The 27,896-nt window shown below is 41.7% G+C and overlaps 1 protein-coding gene across 1 annotated transcript in view; it reads left to right on the top strand.

Moving 5' to 3' along the window:
* LOC144769618 (putative methyltransferase DDB_G0268948) overlaps positions 1–27,896 on the top strand; it is a 302,277-nt gene that overhangs the window by 224,153 nt on the left and 50,228 nt on the right. Inside the window, exon 3 of the mRNA XM_078653782.1 lies at positions 18,791–19,004. Within this exon, the coding sequence (XP_078509908.1) occupies positions 18,791–19,004 (214 nt within the window). The remainder of the gene's footprint in view (positions 1–18,790; positions 19,005–27,896) is intronic.

Genomic DNA, 27,896 nt, shown 5'->3' with positions numbered 1-27,896 from the left:
GAGATTTGTTTATCTGTAAGGTTAAATACAGTAAACAATGACGTAGTGTTGATTAGACGCCAGGGCACATAGCCAGAACAAAGGTTTTGTAACGTCCAGCCTAACAGCATTATAGAACATAATTGAGACTGGCCATGTTGTAACATTAGCAAGTCCTGTTCCATTATGTCAATGGCAGAGGATACAATACTGTCCAAAGATTAAATTCTGGACAACAAAGTTGTTAACCCATTGTCAACTACAAAGAGTACTTTCTCTAAATTAATATGATCAATTTCTCGTATTCTTTCAGCTATTTCCATTTGCGTGGCTTTCCATGCTTCATTGTATGTAGCGTATATACCGGCGTATATGAAACATTAATGACGTTGATTACGAGGTCCTAGTAAGAATTCTTGTGAATAAACGCCATCTTTAAGCAAATATAAGTGTTGTTTTATTTCTGGAAGTGTGGATTTCTGCAGCCACTCAAGGCATAGTTTTCCTACACTATAAGTTGGTATTATCCCTGGATTTTGTCTTTGGATATATCTTGGATCTGGCTGAGTAACTGTAAACCCTTGTGTCTTGTTCAGGGATCTATCTTGACAGATATGCATGTCTGTGGGCCAGATTAACCATTATTCCCATTCAGGATTTGTTCTGTTTTGTAGTAAAATGTAATGTACGTCTACCTCCTCATCTGAAGTTAAATTACTATCAGGTGTGGGCTTAGGTATGGACGGTTTGTTTAAATCTTGTATCTTAGCCAGGCCAAGACAAGATGTCTGTTGAACAGGGTCATTTAAGAACATCATTTGTTTTGGGATGATGCAGGCTCTGAACAATGCTTCTAAACCTTGTACCTGCCAGTCTTTTGTGCCCCAAACAGTTTTTGTCTCAATGTTGTCTTTCCAAAAGTCAAAGCCTAAGGTGGAAAATTGAGCAAAAAGGCCACAGAATAAATTAGTTTAGTATTTGTCAACATACTTTCATGCCTGTCTTATTAACATTTAAAAACATGTAAAAACTTTCTGGGTTTGGAACAGTAAAACCTGTAAAATATGGAAATGTTCTTAAAAATGTTTTAAAACTATCTTTTTGAGGTGTTGGACAATGTTCACATTGATTATAAGTTAAAAGATTTCTAGGTTTTGCAGATTTGTGCAAGTAATGATGACCAAAATTATTAAAACAATACATTTCTTCATAATTAGATGAACCTTCTCAGTATTCATGTTTTCTAAATTTTGCTGACATTTCTAAATCTGCCATCATATTATTAACAGTTTCAAAGTCCCAATCATCAGAAAATGTGCTGGGTGAAACAAAATCACTCAAGGAAACCTAAAATTGGTGTGGAATTTTCAGCAGCTTGAGAGGGCCGTCAATGTCATAATCAGTTCTATCCCATGCTATTCCACCAGGTAGAGGAACCACTGTGATGTTTACTGATGACAGGTCTTGTTGTTCACGATGAGATGATTTCTGTGGTTTCAGGAGCAAGTTGATGTTCTTACTTGCTGTGTCCATTTTATTGTGTTTTCCATCTATCAGCCTTCTCAAACTTAAAATTAGAATGAGCCATATTAGGAGATAACATACACCTAATCCAATTCAAAATTCAACCCATGGTGAAACCAGATATGTATTTTCAAGCTTTTGGCCAAGGTCCCTTAATTGTTCCTTGAAAGTTTTGTTTTTTGGCACTGTTTCAGATTCACTGGGATCCTCAGACAAGGTATCGAACTTGATGAAATAGCCAGAGGCAGTTCTGTCAATAGTTGGTATTGCAACCGGATTCTTTGAAATCACTGTAGTTGCTTATTCCCTTGACATGGTTGTGTAGTCAGATGCTACATCATTGTAGACAGGAGTTTCTTGACAAACTGTTATTTGGGTTTCAAGAGGTGCAAGTTCCATGGCTTTGTTGCATAGTCCATCTTTTCTTACTTTAGAATCTTCAAAGGTGATGAGTCTTTCAGTTTGAACCTCCTGGATAGTAGCAAGATTTGGTTGTCTGCTACATTGTGAGAGCCCACTGGGCCTACTACTTAATATCGGCCACAATTACCAGGTCAATTGATACAGACCGGTTCTCCTTTCTTCCAGAAAGGGGCGGCAGTAACAATGTTCTTGATCCGTGGACTGCTAGTACAGGTACTGGTTTTCTGTAAGAAGGCCCAAATTCCTTCTTATCAGCTATTTTTTCTCTGACCAGATCCCCAATCTTTGAATCCAGACAAGTCTTTCTGGGACAGGTGATTTTTCTTCAGTGGTCGTTGGCATTTCGCTTGTGTTGCTTAGACTTCTTCTTGTTTCATTTAAGTCTTGTAAAACAGCCAAACGATCTTTGATATCAAAGGGTTCTTGTTCCACCACTGAAGTATGACGATCAAGGTCTTCAACCAACATTCTAGTACCAAAAAGGAGTTTATATGGAGTGATTCCACCCAGGGAATTTCTTGGTAGGTTATTAAGGCTACATTGGACATTAATTATATGTTTGACCCACCCATCACCCAAACCTAATACCCTAGCTGTTATAGGTTGCTTTATGTCACATTTTTTTCTCTCCACAACCGAATTTCCCTCAGGATGGAATGGACTCGAACATCACAATGCAACGCCAAAGCTGGCCATGGCCTCCTTGTGAGCCCTAGAGCTAAACGCAGGACCCTGGTCAGAATGTAGCGTGCTGATTGTGTATGTGCCGATAAAGACTCACAAATCTTTTATAACAGTTCGGGCGTCAGCCGAGCGCTGAGGCCACATCCAAATGAATCTTGCACATGAATCCACTGCGACCATGATGTATTTATAGTTGCCATCCCTGTGTAAGGGACCACAGTGGTCCAGGTAAACACACACTAGTGGTTTATCTGAAATCAGAAGGGGCGTCTGCGCCGGGCGTTTCACAGTTGAAACTTTCATTTTCTGGCAGATTTCACATTCCAAAACATAATTTCTTGTTTGTTTTCTCATGCGCTGCCACCAGTATTGTTGTTTTAATAATGAAACTGTGGCAGAAACACCTGCGTGTGCAGAGCCAAGCCCTTTGTGTGCTGCTAAGATTTGTCCTAACCTGTGTTCCATGTTTGGGATTACTCTATCCCCCACTCCAGGGATTCGAGCAAAAGGAACATTATTTGCATCAGTAATATATGAGTCTTAGAGTGGAAAGCCTTTTGGTAGTGTTTTACCACTGTCTTTTATTGAAGCAGTGACTGCTTGCATTATTTCGCTGTATATTTTCATTTTTGAATGAGTGCTTGCAGCTACGGAAGCCGTTTGCACAGCTGCCTTGTGGCTTCATCAGCCAATGAATTCCCTTCAACGTGAACGCCATCACGCTGATGACTCAGTGTATGGATCACGTGAGTCTTTTGTAGTTCTTTCTGTAAAGAACTCTTGTACCCAAGGCATTTTATGCTTGATTGTGCCACCTTTTGCGTCTTTAAATCCATTTTGAACCCAGTTCTGCAGATATTCATTGTAAGATTGGACGCAGTAATACTAATCGCACACTATGAGTGTGGGGAATTCGCGATCGGTATTCTCAAGCGCCATCTTGAAAGCCTGTAGTTCAGCTCGCTGAGCTGTACAGTCTCCGAGAGATTGAGTTTTTGTGAACATAGGTCTGAATTTACCATTGCTCCAGCGACCTTTAACAATCGCACACGCAGCACTATAAGCTTGTTTGCCCCCAATTGCGGGCTGTGCTGATCCGTCTATATATATTATACAATCGTAATGTTCTAGAGGCAGAATTTCAGTAGGCAGAGGACATTCTTGTTCATATTTGAGAAATTCTTGTATCTTCAAGTAAGGGTAAAAAATGTATTCAATGTCTGTCGCAGAAAGAGAATTAACCCATTGTATCCATCTCGGATGTGGAGCTTTTGCATTTGGAATGCTTGCCTTTGTCACTGCCTCTAAGGCAGGTACAGGTATAATGACTTTAATGCGTTTACCCGGTGCGAGGGCTCCCTCCTTTGCTGCCGTAGTTTGAACCGCTGTCAGAATTTTTTCTGTTGAAGTGAATTTCATTTCAGCTTGTGTGTACAAGTGTGATTTGTAAGATATTGGTACCTTTTCACCTTCATTAAAGTTTAGGTACGTGAATCAGCATCCCCCTGGGATGATTCGGATTACAAGGTTGCGTACATTGTCATGTGTTTGTAAATGGTTTGTCGCTAACATGTCTGTTTGTACTGAACGCTAAATTTCTGTGTGTTTTTGCGTCCTATTAGTAGGTTTGAAATCAGGTTTGATTAGTATGTAGAGAGGTTTAACCCTTTATGCATAGTTTAGAATGTAAGTTCTTCCGAAATTCAGTAATCGTAGAATTGACTGTAAGTTTTTCAGTGTTTTTAGGGTTTGGAGCAGCGCACATTTTTCTAAAAAGTTTGCTGCCAGGCTTTTGCCTTTACTTGAAAGTTTGTATCCCAAGAATAGGACGTTGAGGTGGGCAATTCTTGATTTTTTTAAGTTGAATTTATACCCTTCAGAGGCGAGTCCATGTATTATGGTGTACACCCTGTTCAAGTGCCTGACCAAATCATCATCTGTAAGATAGATGTCATCGACATGGGATAATGCCTCATCATCATACGTTTGTAGTAACTCTGTTTCTCTGGCTGAAATTAATCCAGGACTGTTCTTGAATCCCTGGGGGAGATAACAAATTGTCGTTGTGTCCCCATTATTGAGAAAGGGGTCAAGTACCTGTCCTCAGGTGCAATGTTTTGACAGAAGAACCCGTTTGAATTATCTAATGTAGTTTTATATTTTTTTCGCCCAATGTTATTCATCAGTGCTGCACTGTGTGCATTTTGTACTGCAAAGGTTTTGCAGCAAGAGTTTAAATGTCTGTGATCCAAAACTAGACGATATGTGTCATCTGGTTTGGAGACAGTAAACAAAGGATTGTTCAGTGACGAGGTGCATGTTTCAATTACCCCTTGGTATTCAAGTTGATCTAAGATCTCTCTCACCTGTTTTTTAGCATCTTACTTTACTGGCTACTGCCTCTGAGCAGTAGGTTGATTTTTTAACTGGATGTTATGGTGAGGAGAGTCCTCATCCCATCCCACATGATTTTTATATAATGCTGGAGCCTGGGCCACAGCCCATTTTCTGGCTCAGGTGTATTTTTTATGAATAGGAATATGATTAGAGAAGGCTGGCATAATGATCTCTTCGACATGTGGGCACTCCCTGACAAATTCAGGTGGCCAGTCTTTTTCAGCCAGGAGAATGTCATAACCCTTGGATAGTTTTTCCCAAAAGAGTGCTTTTATTTTCCTAGTTATGTCCCCCTCTATCCGGAGTGTTACTTCGTATAACTTGTGGGGTACACTAACCCTGGTGTTGGCAGTTTTAACCTGAATGTATTCATTCAGATCCACTGTCTCCAGATGATCTTTAGGGTCCTGCGAGCTATGGTGACCTCTGCTGCACTGACCAGCATTGTCTTGGCCCACTCCCCGTTCTTGAGTTGTGTCCTCAAGATCCTCGGCATGTCTGATTTGAATACTTGCTACCTTCTTTTTGGAGAATTGAGTTTTCCTATTTTTTGGACCGTGTTGATCGTCTTTGGACTTCACTCGTTCTTCTTTGTGTTCTGATCGTCCTCTTCTTTCGGATTTCTGTGAGTAAGTCTGAAAGGTATGAGAGGATCGTGTATCAGTATCTTGATATCTATCAGGTTTTCCTAAATTATCCGTATTTCTAAGGTTATACCTCTTTTCAGAGTGCTCCTTTTGAGGAGATCTACCTCTGGACTGAGAGCGCTTCTCTTTAGGAAGTGACTGCCTACTATTTTCCCATTTCTTTTTAGGAGTAGTTAGAATTTTTTTTTGATAAAAACTTTTTCTGCTAGTTCGGGCTTTACAGGTTTCCCTCACAAACTATCTCTTCCTACTTCTTCATTGGATTTTTCAATAATTCTGGCAAGTTCATACGGTTGCTCAGTAATATTGAGTTCTTTTAATTTTTGGCGGATTGCCACCGATGCTGCTTCTCCTTTAATGTTAGCTAATAGCTGAGACATGTTTGAAATCTTTCAGTAATTTCATACCAAGATTCAAAGCTGGTTCTGGACCAAATTCATTTTGAATCTGTCTCAGAACGTCTGGTATTACCGTCATAGATGGGACGCCATGTGTTTTTGTGTAGATTGAAGCAAAGACTGTACCCCAAGTGTCACAGTCCTCCACGTGTGGTGCTATCCCTATTGGTAAACAGATTGTTAGAATCCTGTGTTTCCATTAAGGTGTACTATTGGGAAATACTGCATCTATTTGAGTAATTTTCTGGGCTAACCAGAATTGAATTTGTTCCCTTTTTCCGGGCAACTTACCAATGACTGACTGTATAGTCTGTGGTGTGATTTTGTTTGTGTTCCCCCGATGAGGGGTGTGCTGTGGAATTCTTATTGCGCGTTGGACTGTTAAAGTCCTCATGACATATTGTACCAATTGTCTATGTATTTTAACTAATTGTTTTAGCTGAGCTAACAGTTATGGACCTGTCATTGGTTCTATGGCAGGATGTGGTGTATAGCTGGCTAGTACCGGCCATGTTGCTCCTGGTCTACCTAGTGGACCGAGCCTGGTAATGTGATTTTGATGTTGTAGGCTGCCTTTAAACCAGAGCTGATGCTCTTGGTAAGTTAGTGGAATTTCAACATCCTCGAAAGGAGTGTATTCCGCTGGAGTTTTCTCCATCTTGTAGAAGTGGAACACATGTGTTATTGGATTTGCTTGTGGAAAGATAATCCATGAATAGAATACCTTTGTCTGCCGATATTCATGTGCCTCTATGACAAATATGACTCTACCACCTCTTGGTGACAGGCCATTTTCTATAAGCTTTATAGCTATGGTTTTTCTTACATTTTCCGGGATGATTATAGTATCATCGTTGTCTTTATTTAACCCTGTGACGTCTAAACCTGGTTGGGCTAAAGCAGCTTCACCAGTTGCGTTGTTGTCGTTATTCAACATTGTCTAATGAAAGTTTTGCAGAGCAAGTTTCAAGGTAACAAATATAGGGTGCGCAATATTTTGGAACACTGTATCCTTCAACGTTGAATAAAACCAAAAACTAATAAATAGGATTTTTCGTCCTACTCAGTTATGGCGGATATTTGATCATTTCACCCACTCCAGACGTCTATTGGAGTTTTTACAGGATAAAGGGGTCTCTGTGAAAAGCACACCTTAGTTACTCTAGTATCTATCATTAAATTAGTGCCTTACCAAACGTTGTGCGCCATGTAGTGTAGTTCCTATATTCCCAATAGCCTCTGCGCATTGGAATAATATATCCTATAGATGTGACGTGGGACTTATGTCGACTTGGTCTCTATCAAAATATATTATACTTAATTATGAGTGCCAGCTAGCTCAGAGGTCACTAGAAACGTTCTTGAATTCACAGAAAACAGAAGGGATTAGATTCTGAAAACCGCATAAACATGACAACTTTGTTTCCCCAAGATAAAACTGATCATCAAAGTTGTGGAAACAATAGATAGTTTTTTCACTCAGTCAATCGTGCATGCTTCGTTTCACCAGAGGTGCAGAGAAAATAGAAAGACGGGCGTTTTCAATAAAAGGATTTATTGAACAGTCTTCTTTCTCAAGCATAAGAAATGAACGGCTACAATCGTAGAACTGGTTGCAAAATATAATGCATACAGTAAAAAGAGCATTGTATGGTTCCTAAACCATAAATAAATACATACATAAATAACAGAGGCTAAAAGTACTCAACTGGTGCTTCTAAAATACGCCTACCCCGGTGTATCTAACCTAATCTTAGTATGAGGGAAGAAATAAGTGAGGTGTAGAATAAATAGATTATTCTTTTGCCAAGAATCTGTCCAAGAGTTCTCTTAGGGTCTAATCAGCTCCGTACCTTAATTTGGAATGAAGAAGGTCAGGCTCAGGACTCGATTTCCCAACAACCCGCAAGGGTTGCTTGGAAACACTGGATCTAGATTTCTCGGCAGGAGAAAAGACAGCGTCTCTCTCCGTGCATCTGCTAAAGGGTCGGCCACCTTCGGCACTTGCAGTAGCAGGGCGCGTCGGGCAAGTAGATAGTCGAACTGCTCCAAACCACCGTGTGTTTGCTATGGCAAGTGTGGGCATATTTATACCTTGATGTTGCAGAGTTTGACGTGAAGGTGGACATTTTAACGTCATTAAAGACTCTCAGTTCTTTGAAAACACCATGAGTTCTTGGACAAGTCAGTATTCGAGCAAGGGGAAGTCCCTAGCCATTGAAGCTGAGTTTTCCAAGAAATCGTTGTAGATTTTCGGAACTAGTGGAAGTAGCCCTGCCGTATTTGGACTACATGAGCTATGTCTAAATATGGTTATGATTCTTATGCCTATATAAGGACATAGTGTTTTATACCTATATAAGGGCATGAATTGGGAAATTTACAATAGTGTCCTAAAATGGTTCACAACAGGCGGTACCTGCAAGGTAGGTCCAGCAGTACTCCAGTATCCAGGATCAGTGAGTATTGGCTGTACAGGTCATGGTCTCCCCCTCCTACCCTCACAATTTCAAAGACTCGCAGGGCAGGTCTGGCAGTTAGTTGCTCCGGCATGCTGTGGCTGTTGTGGACAGGGCCCGGTCTCTGCACCCTACCAGGGGAGTTGGGCCCATTAATGATTCCAGCACCACTGGGTCTTTGCACAATATCCTGGCCGCTCAGAACAGGAAGCAGCAGTGTGGGGAAGCAGGAGAACAGAGGGGATCCATTGTGGAACGACAATTGTATGTTTGTCTTGTCTCAGTATGTGCCGTGTTGTAGTGCTGTAAGGGGGTTGGCATATATTTTTGTGTTAGTTTATTGTGTTCATATTTTTGTGTTGTCATTGTGCTAGACTTGACTTATCTTCTATAGATAATTAAAACTATAAACGGGTGCAATACTGCCAGACATATAAAACAAAATACATCAGTACAATAAGTATTACATTTAAAAATTAGGGCATCCTTAAAATCCAATTAACATCCTCCCTGACAATACTATAATTAACATACCCTATAATATTAGTTCAACCACTCTAAAAATCTACAAAGTGCTTAATAAAATATTATAACCTCTAAAATATTCCTACAACAGTCAATCCTATTTGTAACTGTAATCTGATTGATAACTGCATTAAACCAAGGCCTTCATTCTTTGCTGTTAACAGCCTATTAGCATGGTACATGAAATTAACTAGAGAACAGAGCATGTGCATATTTTCCCTGTTTAAAGTGTGCTGTGCTGCTTTGTTCACCATAACACACCTGCCTTTCAGGAAGCCTGGTCTCAACAGTTTGATTCTTTCATGTAACAGTAAGGGGCATAAACATACAATGTATATTTAAAAATCCAGTTTGTAGCCACACAGGTAGCAAATAATATTGGAATAATTCCAATATTCCTGCCACCTTTAAAGAATCGATAAGGCCTCCCATTGTGCCTCGTCTCAACTCTGTGGGAGATCCGGCAAAAAATGTGGGGGTTTGGTTCGGGGAAAACTTAAAGTTTGATGAACATATTAAAAAACTTAACCGGAGTATGCTTTGGCACTCTCATGGCCCTCCGAAGGTTTTTTCTCTGCTTCCGAGGGAGGCCAAAAATGGTAGCACATGCCCTCATCCTCTCTCACCTTGACAATGCCAATGCTTTGTTCATTGGCATCCCGGCTTATCTGGTCAGGCATCTCCAGATCATACAGAATGCCGTGGCTAGACTCCTATTTAACAACTCGCAGAGATCTAGTGTCCGGCAGCATTTGCGTGATCTGCACTGGCTCCCAGTGGCCCCACTGGTGCTGTTTATGGCCCTCATTTTATCTCACAGGGCCATTCATGGTCGAGGGACAGTGTACCTTAGGAGACGTTTCATCCTGTATAGGCTGAACCACCCCCTCCGCTCTGCCACTCAGTGTCGGCTTGTCATCCCTCAGTTTTGAAGGGTGCGCTTAGGTGGACAATCTATCTCTGTGAAAGCTGCGGCTGCCTGGAACGCCCTTGCCGTGGAGCTTCGGGACATTCAGGATTTCAAGATTTTTAAAAAATCACTCAAAACCCACCTTTTTAAAATGATTAAGTAACTTTCTTCTCTTTCTGCCCACTTTCTCACTGTATGTGCACGCGCCAGGACACTCTAGAGTATTTGAGCGCGCTACAAAACCCTCTATAACATATATAATTGTACCTGGCTCAAGATTGTTGTAATTCCTGGAGTGTGACTAAAAAGAGGCGCAGAAGTATAGAAGATGGCCTCATCGGCCATTCTAGATACCACATATGCCTTACTGACCTTATCTATGTAAGTAGCGGCCATGTAAAAGGAAATCTTTTTGTATTTCGAAGCACCCAGATTTAGTGTTTGTGAAATAACTTTCACTTGCTTCTTAGCCATCTTCTTGAACTGTGCCACTGATGTTGGTAAACTCCAGAGAAATTCTGTCTGCAAAGTGGCCCATAAGAATGAATGGGAAACCATTCACAATTTGTGATTACCAAAAAGGTAATCGCAAATTGCGCATGCAATTTCAAGGGTGCTAGGGGGACAAAAAGCCACCCTGATGCACTCCCAAAGTTGGCATTTGTGCACATATGGTGAACACACATGCCACAAGGGCATGAATGTGTGCCACATGGCATTTAGAAAAATGCATTTTTTGCATTTTTCTAAGGAATTGCAAATTACCATCAACTTGAAGTTGATGGTAATTTGAGATTCCTCAATTAAAGTTGCAATCTGAGATTGCTTCTTGCATTGCAGTTAGGGAATTGCAAATTACGATTCCCTAAATGCATTTGCAAAATAGAGAATCGCAAATTTTGCAATGATCTATTTCGCAAATGGTTTCGGGCTTGATGCATACCAAATGACTAATTCCGGGTCGCATATCGGCTGATTCTGTGTATCGGCTCATTTGCCGCCGGTAATTAGCTTGATGCGTGTGCCCCCTAAATCGGTAGCATAAGTGTCAATGATGGCTGTAACGGGCTTAATTCTAGCTTGATGTGGCAATGGCTAGTAGAGTTAGTGAGCTGACATTTTTTACTAAATGCTTGGAATGTGACCTATTAAAGCCTATAGTAGGCAAACCCGGAAAAGGTGTGAGGCCACATACCTAGGAAAGCAGGTACTTTGCACAAATTACTGTAAGTAGATGAGTTAAGGAAGGGGCTTCTAAAGTGATATAGGGTCATTTGATAGCTTTTAGAAGTGGGTCTCTAGTTGGTAGAGTTAGGACTACAATCCTAGTCAGGGTAAGTCCGATACACACTCTAAATTAACCTGTATTCACTGACTGGTAGCTTGGCACAGAACAGGTAGTCTTAACTTAGGCGGCAATGTGTATTTGTGCCACACTTAATACATTAAACCAGAGAAAATACCACACAAAAATAATCAACAACAGGGTAGGCAAATAGAGCTTAGTTTAGTGAAAGAAAAAAATGACAAACATCCAACAAGTGGAACCAGAGTTATGAATTTTTGAAGAATATCTTGAAATATAGTGCTTAACCAGTCGCACTTGACTGGATTAGAACTGAAACTTTAGGTCAACTACGAGGGAGTACATGTCAGATACAGGGATCAACCTTTTCTGAAGGCAAAAGTACTTTTGGATGGAGGATGGGTCATCATCAAAACCCAATGCGAGGAGCAGGGTAGGGGATGCGTCACCGGCAATCCGACTAGATGTAGGCAATGCGTCCTTTCTTATCTGCGCAGTTGGAGATGTGTCTTTGGTGGACCCTTTACAATGAAGGTGATGCACTGTCAATGAGCCGTGCAGCTGGTGATGTGATGTCTTTGTCCTTAGCAGCAGTGAGTTGCCATCAAGGGGACATGCATTGGTTCCAACTGGCGCAATGATGGCAATGCCTGGTTTTTGCAGCAAACAGCAAGAAAACCCACTTCCAAGGGCCCAGCACTCGATTGGGACCTCTTGGCAGGACAGGAATCACAGCTGACAGAGTCCAGAGGCTGTAACAGAGGTATTAGAAGTATTTGACGTAACTAACATTTCAGAACAGAAGACAAGCCAGCAAGCCCTTTACTTCGGTTCTGGGAATGAAGCGATGCAGGTCCAGTACTGCTCACTCCCAGGCAAGGAGGTCAGCAGACAGCATGCAGCAGGGCAGGCACAGCAAATCAAGAGTCCAGCAAAGTCCAGCCAGCAGAATCCAGCAGAGTGGCAGTCCTTTTAGAAGCACAGTAGTCCTTCTTACTGTCAGGGTATCCACAGGTCCAGAAATGTATTGAAGTGTAGGGTTTGAGGTCCAGTCTGTATACCCATTTGTGACTTTGAAGTATTAGAGACTGTGAACGCAGGCCTTTAAGGTGCACAAGGTTCCTGGCTTTCCTGCACAGGCTCTAGACTCGCTACATGGGTGTATGTGGCTATTTGTCTGGGGACAAGCACAGTCCATACAGGTGCAAGTGTCATCTCATTCCTTCAATCCTGCCCAGAATGACCCATCAGGATGTTGATGGCCCATCAGTCACACCTAAGCTCCCTTTGTGTGTGGCTATCTGGAGGGAATGCACAAACCCCAGCTGTCACCCAATCCAGATTTATATTTAGAGAAAGGCAGTGGCACAGAATGGGTAAAGTAAGAAAATTCCACCTTTCTGAAAGTGGCATATTAAATGGATTTGTAGTGTGTTACGATTACCCAACACCATCAAGGTGCTGTAGTCACAGAGGTTCAGAGTCCTGAAGGCAATAAAAATAAATTCAGCAAGAAAGGGGAGGAAGAGGCAAAGTATTCATACGGAGTGCTAATGAGGGTCTGCCTTTAAGGTAAACAACCATGTAATTGGACTGAGCTGGGATTTCTACCTTGGATGTACCAATAGAATATTTCCCTTATCACTGCCGGACTCGCTTGATGGAGAGCCTTGTGAACTATACAAAGACCCTTAAACATGCCTCACTTTTTAATAGGTAACCAGTGCAGTTCATGAAGCCCTTTAGAGGCTGACTGACACTTGGAAATGTCAAGGATGGCCCTAGCAAGTGCATTCTGTGCTTTCTGCAATTTAACCAGAGTACAGGCTTTTGTGCCCAGGTAGAGGGCACTGTAGTAATCAATTTCTAGACATAACCAATGCCAGAGCAACCTGCTACTGTGACGAGAAAGGAATAAATGTAAAGGTTTTTTTCAATATTCCTGTAAGCCAGAAGCAAGTCATGACTGTATGATTTGGGCTGTCCATTCAGAGAAAGCTTGCTATCCAGGATCACTCCAACATTTGTCACCTTCTATGCTGGAGCCAGCAGGGTACCTGGAGTAGCAATCCACCAGTTGCAGTTCCAGGTGGAGTCTTGCATCCTGAAGAGCAACATCTCAGTTTCCTCCCCATTGAGTGTCAGGAATTCCTTTCTATCGATCATGCTACAGCTGACATACAATGGGAGAAATTGGCTGAGGTGGTGGTGGTCTGTCCTTAGGGATCAACACAATGGTCTGGCTGTCATTGGCATACGATACCACTTATAACCCATAGAAGCAGATGATGCTAGCAAATGTAGAACCATAGAAATTGAACAGCATAAGGCTCAGAGATGAGCCCTGCCATACACTACATAGTAATTAAAACGCATCTGAATGATATTGGTTCAGCATCACTCTCTGAGAGCGATCCTTAAGGAAGGAGGACCTTAGTACCAAAGCCCTGTCACTGATGTCAGTTACCCATTGGGGAGATGGTATAGCCGAAGACAGACACAAAAGGAACAGAGCCTTGTCTTGCCCTTCCTACTCTAACTTCCTAATATAGTCTGTGGCCAACACTAGAGCAGTCTCAATTCCATGATGCTTCCGGAAATCAAACTCTTACATGTCCAACTATCCCTCACCTTCTGCAAAGTCAATCAGATAATCATTAGGATGTCTCATCAAGATGTTACTTATGGGTAGTAGAAGCAACAAGTTCAAACAATAGTTTTTAAGATCTTTATTATCGAGGTTGGGCTTCTTCAGCAGTGGTCTCTAGCTATTCTTTTCATGGACGCTCTGGAGACTGGCACAATCCTCACAGATGGCAACCCATTCTGCGAAGGGATCAAGTTATGGCGTCGCTACATCGACAATATTTTTGTTATCTGGAATCTCGATATAGCTATGCTACACCAATTCTTACACTGGCTCAATAGCAACTGTGTTGACCTAAAATGTACCCTGACCCATGACAAAGCCCAAATTGACTTCCTAGATCTCACAATTTATCATGAGGAAGGTGAGCTTCTAACAAGGCTTTACAGAAAGCCCACAGAACGTAATACGCTTCTTAGCTACGAGAGCAATCACCCTAGGGCCCTCAGACTCCCTCCCATACTCCCAATTTTTGCAGATCAGACGGAATTGCTTGTCCAGAACAGACTACTTTAAGGAAGCAAGCGTCTTGGCGAACAAATTGAGAAATCGTAGTTATCCGCGAAGATTGGTCAAAACAGCTACCAAACGGGCGTGGTACTGCCGCGCGAGGTACTGTTGACACCAAAAACTCGTGAGAAAAATGAAAGAATCGCATGCATCACCACGTTCTCCTCAGTGTCACACAGAATTAGAAAATCCATCCTGAAACACTGGCCCACAATTAATGCTGGCAGCATCAACCTATAAAGACCACTTTTCGCTTTCCGTAAAAGCAAAAATCTAAGAGACCATTTGGTCAGGGCTGCACTCCCTGCCCCACCTTTACAATCTACAATTGAAACCAACTGGGGCCTTCCTCCTATAATCGGTCATGTAAAATGTGGGTCATGCAATGTATGTGAGTTGACTATTGAAGGTCGGGATTTTACTCATAAAGGATGTACTGTTTCAATGAAATTCCTCACTAACTGTAATAGCAACAGTGTTATTTATGCAATTTTGTGCCCATGCCCCAAAATGTACGTAGGTCAGACAACCCAAAAGGCCAAGACTCGAATTTGCCAACATAGGAGTCGCATCAGATGCAGAACTCCTAATGCGCCTCTTGTGGAACATTTTTCCGAAGCAAACCACAATGAGGATGATATAAGATGGACAATCCTGAAGCTGGTCAAACTACCACAAAGAGGTGGCAACCTAACTCAGATGTTAAATCGAGAGGAATTGAAAAGTATAATCCAATTTGACACCATAAGGACTGGGCTCAACAAAAGCAAGGATTGGACTACTCTGGTATAATCACAAATGTTGGTACACTGAATCCATGCTTGAGACAAAAGGACCATGCCCAATTGAAACTGGTATTTTATTCGAAAGTTTAGTCTTGTGTAAACTGCCGCGATAATCGCAAATGTGCAAATGACCCACTGGAATAATGTCACAAAATCACTGCATGACACTACCCTTGCACCAAGCAGCACTTCCCCCACTGTCATCTTCACCACTCCAAAATGGCCGCCGTTTTGGACCGATGCCTGCACTTGCACTAACCAGTTCATTGCCCCGCCCGACCTGATCACGTGGTCTAGACACTAGCCGATGTATCTGTCATGGCCACTGCAGCTGTAGCCTAGTGGACGGTTGTGCCAGCGTGCGCAACACATACGGACATCGTTCCGCCACTCTGGTGAGTCTGCCGTCCTGCCCAGTGGTATCCCTTCGTATCGCCACTGTTTTTACCTCCCAATTTTAACCCTGTCTTATTACCTTATACAGCGGATCTAATTATTGAAGGACCGCATACCCTACCTCAGGACCATTGTGCCCTTGTAGTGTTCAGCGAACATACCCGTGAACATCCCCTGGTATGTTTTGTTGTTACTCTCCACCACGCGCATGACTTATCACTCCCTCGTATCACATTCTCATGTTGTGTATTTCCAACAGAAACACCGCGCCACTCGCGCTACTTTTTCCTATCTCCATCCCGACTCCGGAATTGAAGCAACCTAACCACTAAGGTAACTGCTCCTTCTCCCTTCGATCAGGTTTCACCAGCGCATGACTTATCACTCCCGCGTATCACATTCTAATGTTGTGTATTTCCAACAGAAACACCGCGCCACTTGCGCTGCTTTTTCCTATCTCCATCCGGGCTCCATCCCACTCCGGAATTCAAGCAACCTAACCATTAAGGTAACTGCTCCTTCTCCCTTCGATCAGGCTTTTACCAGCTAATCACCCGGTTCTATTTGACGCCGCTTGTTATTTCTTCACAGTTTGCAAGTTGCGGACACTACCACCAAAACGCTCGGCGCAATATACGAGCCTATCCCACAGCTCGGAGGTAATTGTTCAACCCCTCACTTTATTGCGATCACTCCCAAGTCGCTTTGATCACTCCCTTAGTCATCACTATCAGGCATCCTTATTTTAATTCTCTGTAAGTAATTTTCAATTGCAATTCCTGCTCCAATGCCACCTATCTTGTTTTAAATTGTTCAAATTCACTGCGATTCCGAATATAATGTAAAGTATTTGTGTTTAGGACGCACATTGATGTCTCTCAGCCTCCTTAAACTTGTAATCTCTCCAGATAATAATCAATTGAAAATCTTTCTCTCTTTTTCCCTGTTCCTTTTCTACACAGGCGCATCATTGTTCTAACCAGGCTTAGTAATTTCATAATGTCCTGATGATGATCCCAATGTAATTTAGAGCGCGGGATCGAAACGTCGACCTTTTTAAGTAGCCATACAGTGTGACTATTTTTGTATCAAGTTCTGTATGCACTACTCTGGTATACACTTGCAATACTGATTTAAAAGTGCCCAGTTTGCTCTCTTTTTCTTTGCCTGAAAAATCTCCTTTCTTTTCTACCAACTATCTTTCACTTTACTTTCTGCCCTGAGTTAAGCACAGGACTGTGCCCGTCATTTCTGAAACACTGTTTCTCAATTGAAATGTAAAAAATTTCTTGATCATTGAATATTAATAAACTCCACGTCCGGCTGGACATGGACAAACTAATAGCAGCCTACTATAGTCTGTCTATCATTTTACCTTATTATTGAAATTGCTCTGGACCATTGTTCTCTTTACAATTGACTCGCACCCTTGGTCCAAAGCCACCTTAAGGGTCCCCCCTTGTTCTTTCTAGAGATGTTTTAAGCATATGGCAGATGCACTTAAGCAGTGTTTAACAGTGGGTTCAGAGTCCTGAAGGCAATACAAATAAATTCAGCAAGAAAGGGGAGGAAGAGGCAAAGTATTTAGGAGTGACCCTGCAGAAAGTGTGAGTTCCAACATTGGCAAACAGGGCTGAGAATGCTTTGGAACTTAAATGCTCAAGATGCTCCCTAGTAGAGCCTTTATCATATGGCTAATTTCTGAAATGTCAATACTTTCTTTATTCCACAGCATGCTATTCCTCAATTAGCCACTGATTCAACTTACAGTGCTTTTTTTCTGAACACTTAGGGCCAGAGGTAGGTAATTCTAATTTACCGATTCCTAAATACCGAATTTTACCGATTCGGTATTTATGAATCGGTAAATTAGAGGGTGGGAGATGTAGGTAAATTTTAATTTCCATTTACCGAATCGTTAACATTCGGTATTTACCGATTCGGTAAATACCGAATCGGTCTGCCCATTGATTCCTATGGGCCTTGAAGTCCATAGGAATCAATGGGCAATACCGATTCGGTATTTACCGAATCGGTAAATACCAAATCCTGCAAGGGTGCAGGGGGTGTCACTTTGACACCCTCTAGCACCCCGAATACAGGCACGTGTAACACGTGGCGCACATGCATGCCCTAAGGGCATGTCTGTGTGCCACATGGCACAGGTGTGCATGCACAGATGTGCATGCACACCTGAATTCGGTATTTTACCACCTAATTGGATTGGGTGGTAAAATACCGACTCTTAAGGACCTGTGGCACTCTTTGAAGTGCCACCTACATCTAATTTACCGAATCTGTAAATTTACCGATTCTGTAAATGAGATGTCCCCTACATGTCAAATCCTAAATACCGGTCGGTAACGGCCTAAGTCAGCCGTTACCGACCAGTATTTTGGCTCCTACATCTGACCCTAAGACCACACACTTGCAAATATCCAGTCTTAAATTATTAGTTTCATTGCTTTAAAAGCATTTTGAAGACCTGTAGCAGTGTGGTCCAAAATCACTATATCATCTAGATACTTAAAATGCACTAATTGTAAGGAAACTAATTTAGGGGCAAGTCTATTGTCATTGTGCTATAATATGTTGGTGTATTGATACATTGTGGTTGTGTGTTGAATTATCTTTGGTTGTATTTGTGTTCTGTTATTCTTACATTGGTTTGCTGTGTCGAGTGTTATTGTTTTATTGTTTTATTATACAGTATTGTGGTGGTGAGTTATTGTATTATAGTGTGATGTTTTGATAATTTGTGGGGCTGTTTTGCTGTTGAACACAGCTGCAGTCACTGAGCATTACATTTTCAAAAATGTTTGCCATGAATTAATACATTCACAAATATTGATTCATGATATAGTGGTAAAAGTTGTTTGCAGCAAGCACTGTGCAAATTACCCACAAGGATATGTAACATCATCCATAAATGTTTTGTGTTTTAGTTATTCGATATATTGAGTGTTGATTGCCACCAAAACTTTTTACCACTTAAATCTATATCGAATTTCTATAAATAATTTTGATTTCATAAATATGCCTTTAAATTGGTCATGGCATCCTCAGCAACCAGGGTAGTGAAGAATTTTTTTGTTGAACAGTAGAGCCATCAATTACATATGGATCAGGCTTTACAAAGAGTGCACTGCTCGGTCTCTGAAAGCTCATGCCCTGTACACATCTCTTATCTTCTTTTATAGTGTTGGCTGTGCAGAGAATTTACCATTCGATGATAATTCTGTGGATCTGATCACTTCTTCAGTTGCTGCTCACTGGTTCAACATAAAGGAGTTCTTAAGAGAAGGAGACCGTGTCCTGAAACCCAGTGGCTGTCTAGCATTGTACTCTTTGCATCCACATTATGAACTTTATTATAAAGATTGTTCTCAAAGAATAACTGATGCTTTAAATGAGGTGAGTGAGGAAACAATAATAATTCTTCAAATGTTAAACACTGACTTAACAAATACCCTCAAAGATAAATGACTATTAATCTTGATTATAGGCTTTACGTTTCAGGACCCATGTATTTTTGAACTGTCATGTCAATATAACTAACTAGAAGGGGCTTAGGCTTGCAATAGACATAAAGACTTGGATTCACTGTTTTCTGAACTGTGAGGATACCCTCCTGCTGCATAAGTGTGGTTGAACCTTTATTCATACCAGAAAAATCCAAATTTGTGTGCTTTGGCCAGGATCCACAAATGTCCTTGTTGTGTGTTATGCATAATTTAGCAAAATGTCGCACCTTGTATTGTTCGGGCAGTCTGAGAACAATCTGGGGGGCCAATAGTAAAGCCATTCGCCAGCCCAGCTGGGTCCAGAACTGCAGTAGGGTTGCCCTGCTGGGAGGACAAATCTGATACTGACTCCATGATGCTTTCAGCGAACCCAACCGGTGATGGTATCGATGGTAACGATATTGTTAAGGTATTTCGTTCTGCTGAGCTTTTCCTAAGGGCTTCACCTTGTACGGTAATATCTAGAACCTCAGGTTTAACCCTAAAGTAAGAGCGCAAAGATGGAGTAACCCTGACTATGATGTTTGCTGGGTTATTTTTAGGTCTCTTGGGTTTAATAGATCTACCTTTGACCTGTTAAATTTGAAATGCAAAACTACTAGTAGAGACCGGCGTGACAAGGGCAAAAGGAGACTCTAATGCCTCAGTTGTGGCTTTGGCAGAGCTTGGGTCTTTGTCCAACTCAGATTCCTTTTTGGAAATCCCAGTGTCAGTGCCTGCGGAACTGTTTTTTCAAATCACCTTGGCTCGACCTAAACTCGCCCCATCACCATTTCTGCGCCTCTTAAAACCCTTTTTGACAGCAATGGCAGGTTGCAGCGCTTTCTCAATGGCGGGGGAAGCTTCCTTGGGGCATAGGGGTGTTTGAAACACGAGGGCCAAAGACTCCTTAGAATACAGTGGAGATTTATGATCAAACCCCCCTTTTGCTGCTCCAACACCTGCCCCAGTACCTGGCTCTGATGTAGGGGCAGAAATCTCCATGATCTCTCCGCAACCTTCCCGCTGAGTCCTCGGCTCACTGGACCATAAATAACTGATGATACTGTCTGTGCCACTAACCCCTGGAGGTGACCACGAGCGGCGCTCTGCGACCCTTGCGGAGCTCCAGGGTGAACTCAGACCAGCGGAATAGTGCGGATAGTGCGGAGGGGCATGGTATCCACTAGCCTCACCTCTACACATCCGACTGTGTGTGCTCAGTGGTGGCGGCTTCATGAATTCCACGCAGAACTTGAAAAACAGCCCAGGGAAAAGCAAGGAAAGAAGCTTCCGGAGAGTATGCTGGCCGCTAGCTGGATTAGCTCATTACGTGAGTTCAACGGTGGGAGGAGAAGCGCCGGGAGCAAACAACTGCTAACGTGCAGGTACCATGTTCTCCCCTTCCAGATAATTCTACAAATGTTAAACATTGACTTAACAAATAACCTCAAAGATAAATGACTATTAATCTTGATTATAGGCTTTTGCGCAACAACTCATACTCCACACTTCTTTATTTAGCAAACAAGGCCACTTTATTAAGACAGGTGCAAAGTATATCTTCTCAAAAACATCTTGCCAATTATCTGATAAAGCAAATCCCCAACTTTAACTTAGCATATTGTAGTAAGCTTCCACTTTAATACTAGTCATGTTTATGGTAGAATGTTCTGACTGTGCTTAGTTACCTGAGAATGCCCTGTTGGCATTCTTGAGTTGATGTCTGTTAGAGCCAGTTGATTCCTACACTGGCTCTCTCTCCATGTAACTGAATAAATATGCTGAAGACATCTACTTTGGTATCTCCTGAATTACTACAATTTTATGGCGACGATCGTTACATGGAGAACCCACTTGTGCAACTACTTCTTCAAGAAGCAAATTCTACCTTCTTCTATCAAGATTGAGTGGTTGGAATCCATCTGCAGAGTCTAATTCTACCTTCATTTACTTGACTTCCATCTCAAAAACTACAGCTACCACGGTAGGGCGTAATTACTTCATTTTTTTCACCTTTGCTGGTCCCTACTGCTGTGCTTTTGAACTCCAAACGAAGTATTTATTTTCTCCGTGCCTACGTATGACTCTGATGCTTTTCAAAAACATTTTGGGTTTTTTTCCAACCACAAGGTGGCACTGTTGCGTGTATTTAACTAAGCGATTTTAATACACTCTTGAAGTCTAATCGCACTTAACCCAGTGTCTACCAAGTTTTTTTTTTAAAATGAAAAGCATTTTTCCTCAAGTGCACTACGTTTCTACAAGTGCCGTTTTTTGGAGAAAACATTCGCTTCATTTTGCCTGCCTTATCTAGAGTTTGGCTCAAAATACTGTTCTGCTCATACTCGATATACAGCAACTGTACTTGCATTTTTTGAAGACTTGTTTTCCTACGTTCTGCTGTCATGAGGAATGTCTTCCATCTTCAACGCTCGACCACACAGCATTTCTTTCCCTTGCTGACGTCAGACGTTCTGTCATTACGCTTCCACGAGTCAGTTGCCTTGCAACCTTCGGAAATAATTCAGTGCGCTAATGCGCACAGCTTGCTTTCTGTTCAGCTTGGGATTTCACACATTTATTTAGTGCGCTGATGCGCACAGCTTTATTTTGGCAATTCACGTTTATCGAGTGCGCTGACGCGCACAGCTTCATTTTGGCAATTCGTACAATTACCGAGTGCGCTGATGCGCACAGCTTAATTTAATGACAATCTTCATAGTCACTGGCTGTGCTGTTTAATGAATACAACGCTGACACCTACTTACAAGGATATTCATGCAACTTCATTTTATGTTATCTTGTGCACGCTGATGCAGACAGCTCTTGTTTCATTATTTGACGTCTCATATTCATACTAGTTGTCTACTCATTTTTTTTGGTGAACTTTTTAATACTGTTACGTATTTACACCATCTTAATTCCTTGTTAGTTTTATTAACTCTACCCTGCAACCTTTGTATTGAAAAATGTGTACTTTGCAGTCAGTCAATCCTCCTCCCTCTTTTTTAGACACCCATGGTGAACCTTCCATTAGGTGGGAAGTATGGCATGACGCCTTCGAAACATTTAGGGGCCATAGGTGCATCTAGGTTTGCTGCAGACAGGAAAAAATGTTTATTACTACATTCCTTGGGATTTGAAGGAAGATCAGTATTTAAACATCTTCCCAATATTCCTGTAGAAGATCCTCCCTTGAATGATGCCTACCTAGAGACTGTACAAAAACTTAAATGACTTTTTGACAAGCAGCCTAGCCTCATGGTTCTTAGATATACATTTTTTAAGAGGAAACAGCTTGATAGTGAAGATGTTGATTCCTATATATCTTCCTTGAGGAAATTAGCTGGGGATTGTAAGTTTGAAAATTTTTCTGACCAACTTATCAGAGACCAATTTGCGTGTCATTGTAAAGAAAAAAGCATAAGACAAAAGTTACTTTCCTTGGGTGATCCTTCATTAGATGAAACCATAAAAATAGCTAAGAGTATTGAGATTTCATTAGTCTCTTTAAAGGAATTAGAGGAAAAAGTTATTGAACCTGTGAATGCTATCAATCTCAAATCCTCTAACTCATCTAAGAATCTAGGTTTGCTTATAATAATCCTGGGAAGTCATTTCATTCTTCCAAGCCTAATACCTTAGACACTAACATGTGCATAAGATGTGGTAATGCATCTCACCCTAAAGGTTCACATTGTCCAGCTGCTAATTTCACTTGTAATTATTGTAAGAAAGTTGGACATTTTGCTAAAGTCTGTCTCAAACTAAAGGGGCAAGGACAAAAAAGTTTTAAGAAACCCACTGTCTGCATTGTTGATTGGGACTCTTCTTCTGATGGGGAAGTTGTTTCTGTCATTACTGAAGGTGTTGTCGTGGGAGATCCTAACGATTGTGTTGATCCCATAGATGATTTTAAAATTGGTTCAAAACATGTAAAACTCTTAGTTGACTCTGGAGCGAAAGTAACTATGATAACGCAAAAGCTGTTTGATGAGACTTGGGAAGGTACACAACCTCTTCTTCCTCCTGATCGTGCACCTGTGTCTTATGAAGGCAAGAAGATAGATCTTCTGGGTTATTTTGAAGAGGAGTTGTGTTTCAGAGGAAGGAGGATATGGGGAAAAATGTATGTAGCTGTCAAGGGTCTTGATATCCTGGGGTGGTTCCACCAGGGTTTATTTTAAATGATTTTGAGGCCTGGTGCTAAGGAACAAATTCTCGTGGTTGATTGTCCTGATGAAGTTTTATCTCTACAAAAGGTGTTCCCATCGGTTTTTGGTGGGGATCTTGGTAAAATAAAGGGTTTCAAGCACAAAATCATTGTCAAAGATGGTTCACTGCCAATTAAGCATAAACTTAGGGGTGTGCCCTACAGTGTCAGGGAAGATTTAGATAAAGAATTGCAAATGCTCTGTGAGAAAGGTGTCATTGAGCCAACGGAGTCATCTCTTTGGCTTAGTCCTTTGGTCGTAGCCAGAAAAAGGGACAGGAAACTTCGTGTGTGTGTTGATTTAAGGTCACTGAATAAGGAAATTTGGGTCGACTCACATCCCTTGCCAAAGATCCAAGATCTCTTTGCCTCAACGAAGGGTGCTAAAATCTTTACTAAGCTTGATCTGGCTAGTGCCTATCACCAGATCGAGCTGCACCCAGAGTCACATCATCTAACAGCCTTTGTTTCTCCCCTGGGAACGTTTCAGTATCGACGTATGCCGTTCATTTTGGCATCTGCTGCGTCGGTATTTCAGCGTGTAATGTCCAACATTCTCAGTGGTGTAGATGGGGTTCTGGTTTTTCAGGATGACGTATTTATATTTGCAAAAGATTCTGCTTCACATGACATGATTTTGCATAGGGTTTTGAGTCTCTTTCAAGAACATGGGGTTGTTCTTAAGTTAGAAAAGTGTAAATTTAGTTGTACTGAAGTAGAATATTTAGGGCATATTCTCTCACCCAAGATGGAATAAAACCTAGGCCAGGACTTTTGGAGGCTATTTCTAATGCTGCTACGCCCACAGACAAAACAGGTGTGAAGTCTCTCTTGGATCTCTGTGAATACTATTCGAGATTCATACCACATTATGCCACCATTGTTCGACCTATCAGCAATTTGTTAAAGAAGGGAACTAAATTTGTATGGTGTGATGAATGTGTTTCTGCTTTTAAGACAGTCAAAGACAGTCTGAGTGTGAGTTCTATCTTGAAGCCTTTTGATCCTAGTTTACCATGCTGTTTGACGGTTGATGCCAGTCAGGTGGGTTTGGGTGCCACCTTGACCCAAGTAGAGAGTGGTGTTGAAAGAACTATTGGATTCGCCTCTAGAGTTTTGCGTGCACCTGAATTGCAATATTCGGTCATAGAAAAGGAACTTTTAGCTTGTGCATGGGCCATTGATTAGTTTTGCTCTTATGTGTGGGGTAAGCGATTTTTGTTACAGACAGATCACAAGCCTCTTATAAACATCTTGAGTGGGACCATAACCAAGTGTTCTACCCCCAGGATTATCCGTATGGAGAGCAGGTTGTTGCAATATCATTTTGATGTTAGGCATATCCCCGGTGGCAAGAATGGAAGGGCATATTTCTTTTCAAGGTTTCCTGGTCCAAACTCGCTTGATGACGACATTTCATTTGCTGATCTTATCGATGAGGATTGCGAGGACTGTCTTGTTGCCAGTGTTGACATCCCTGAACTTAAATTTTGTTCTGAGAGGAGTGGATGCAAGCTTTTGTTAATGATTCTGTCCTTCAGGGAGTTTGCAATTTTATTAGGTCCAGGTGGCCTAGAGAGAAAGCTCTTTCTCTTTCTCTTCAACCTTTTTCTAAGGTCGAAGACGAGTTATCTGTGGAGGATGATATTCTTCTACGCAATGACAAAATAATTCCACCGCAGGTGTTCAGGAATGGTATCAAAGTTAGGGCTCATGAGGGACATTTAGGGTGTTCATTTACTAAACGTCGCATTCGTGATACCTTTTGGTGGCCAGGTATGGATGCCGAGGTTGATGAATTTGTTTTAGATTGTACTATCTGCAAATCTTCGGATAAATCTCTTAAAACTTGTGTTCCTCCACTAATTCCTGTGGAATGCCCAGATCATCCTTGGCAAAAGGTAGGAGTTGATGTTATGGGTCCCTATATGACTCTCATTATTTTAGTGATGATTGATTATGCGTCAAAATGGCCAGAGTTCAAGCTAGTCAAGGATGTTGACTCGAAAGTAGTTATTGATTTCTTGAGTGATGTGTGGAGCAGAGAAGGTTTTCCGGAAATTCTCGTTTCCGATAATGGGAAACAGTTTGTCTCTAAGGAATTGGAAGATTTTTTGTCTATCTCTGGAGTCAAGTATAGTAAGAGTTCCTTATATTATCCTCAAGGAAATTGTCTTGTGGAGAGGATGAATAGAGTTGTTGGTGATTGCGTGAGATGGGCAAAGGATAAAAATTGTGATGTTGTCAAATCTCTTAGGAGCATGTTTTGGTTTTACAGGACTACTCCCCATTCCTCCACTAAAGTCTCCCCTTTTGAATTAATGAGGGGAAGGAAACCGAACACTTCCTTTCGTCCAGGTTGGATGTCGAAGTGGGTTAAAAATGAATCTGATGTGGAAAAGTTGATGTCTTTTGCTAAAGAAAGTGCAACCATTACTCAAGAGAAACAGAAATCAACCTTTGACTTTAAAAAGGGCGCCAAATTGTCAACCTTGAATGTTGGTGATAGTATCAGGATTAGGAAATCCACTCATGTTAATAAAGGGGAGAGTAAATTTGCTCCTCCTGTCAAGGTTCTCAAGATTAGTGGTAATGCTGTTAAGGTTGAAGGTGAATTTTGGTGGAACTTGAGTAAGGTTGCCAAAGTTAATTGTTCCAGCCGGAAGCAATCTGATAAGAGTAATTATCAGTCTGCTTCTAGTACTGTTCTTAGGAAGAGTTCTCGTCCTATTGTTAAACCTATTAGATATAGAGAATGATTATTGGTGTTGTGGGTGATTGGGGTGGGTTCACTCATTTGTTTGGGTTATGAACCCAGTAGTTTTTTGTTATAGTTTTATTTGTTGTTTTTTTTATTTTTTTTTATTAAGAAGGGAAGGTAATGTAGTAAGCTTCCACTTTAATAATAGTCATGTTTATGGTAGAATGTTCTGACTGTGCTTAGTTACCTGAGAATGTCCTGTTGGCATTCTTGAGTTGATGTCTGTTAGAGCCAGTTGATTCCTACACTGGCTCTCTCTCCATGTAACTGAATAAATATACTTTGGTATCTCCTGAATTACTACAATTTCTACAAAATCATAACCCCCACAAAGTTGACCCAGGCAAACCAGCAGAACTGACTCCTGTTGATAGATCCCCTTCATTTTCCTTTTCTTACCACGTGACTGTGTACCCCACCTCCCCCCTTTGAGGATGGACAATCCAGCTCAAGACTGCCCACCCCCCAGAAAAAATCTGCCTACCAGTTCTAAAAGCTAAACTAAACCTGTCTTATCGTGGCAAAAAATTAGGACACCTCTGGCAGTAACCAAGGCTGACCACAAAGTAACACCTGAAAAAGTGTAACATATTAAAAAAGGGGGAAGGGTGGGTGGGACAAAACTGAAACCCTTCTGCCTCCCGCCTCCCTCTGGCACAGTGATTTCCCACCGGCAAGACCCCTATAAATCACCTTTGGCCCAGCGCGCCCGCTGCCTCCCAATTAACCCTATCCCCGCACCTGGGTGGCCCGCTCCATTGTGAGTACAACCCAGGGGGAGACTGGCTCACGCCCAGCTCCCCCTGGGTCCCCCCTCGTGCAATAACTCACGCTCCACACTTCTTTATTTAGCAAAAAAGGCCACTTTATTAAGACAGGTGCAAAGTATATCTTCTCAAAAACATCTTGCCAATTATCTTGAAAAAGCAAATCCGCACTAAAAGATACCACCAGTGCTTAGTATGTTAGAGTGAGCTAGAACCTTAACTCCAATGCCCCCACAAAAGTGTCTCATGACTCTAAGCTTTCTACCCGCCTACTCCAGAGCTTTGTGGTTTATTGCTCCTCTCCAATGTTGCCGCAGTATGAATGCTGTCCAAATCACCTTGGTGCCCTCCCAGTTAGACTTGATGACTGTCAGATCCAAGTTCCTTAACTCTATTAAATTCAGGCCAGATATGTTGACTAGATCCTTTACACTGAGGTGAATGACAAGCAAATCCGGAAGGGCCCCCCATATAACACATCAGATACAACAAGGAAAAAAAGAAAGAAAAAAAAAGCATTCCCCTTTTACCCTGCCACACCACCTCATGGCTAACACCTGTAATTCCCAGCGATCTCCCACAAATCCGTTGCTCATCGCAAACAGCAGCCCCCTTTTTGAAGGAGTGTCCTACAATCCACGTTTTTGTTTGCAAACTTACAAACCTCTGAATCTGGCCTAGGTAGAAATACAAACATTAACGAGAGAACAAACGGGTCACTAAAAATTATGTTCCAACATATTTTCGGCAACAATTAAACGCCCATCACCCAAACCTACGAATGTCTGACCAAGACCACCCTAATCTCGCAGCCGCCGTTGCTGCCCCAATCCGGAAGGAGTGTATACCAAAACGTAGCGGATTCTCACCTAAACTAATGAGTACCCTCCTCATCACTGCCAACAACGGAGCAATGGAAATCAGTTGCCCCTTTGCATGACAAAATAGGCGTCCTGGTGTGAAAAAACTAGAACCTGGAAAAAATGTTCCATTCCCCCACAGGACAGCATGAACCCCACCTCACTCCTTTTCAAGAACAAAAACCATTCTTCCCCTGCC

The sequence above is a fragment of the Lissotriton helveticus genome, chromosome 7 (genome assembly GCF_964261635.1).
Source record: "Lissotriton helveticus chromosome 7, aLisHel1.1, whole genome shotgun sequence".
NCBI lineage: Eukaryota > Metazoa > Chordata > Amphibia > Caudata > Salamandridae > Lissotriton > Lissotriton helveticus.
Note: the sequence above shows the minus strand (reverse complement) of the source record. Positions and strands in the feature narration are given on the sequence as shown.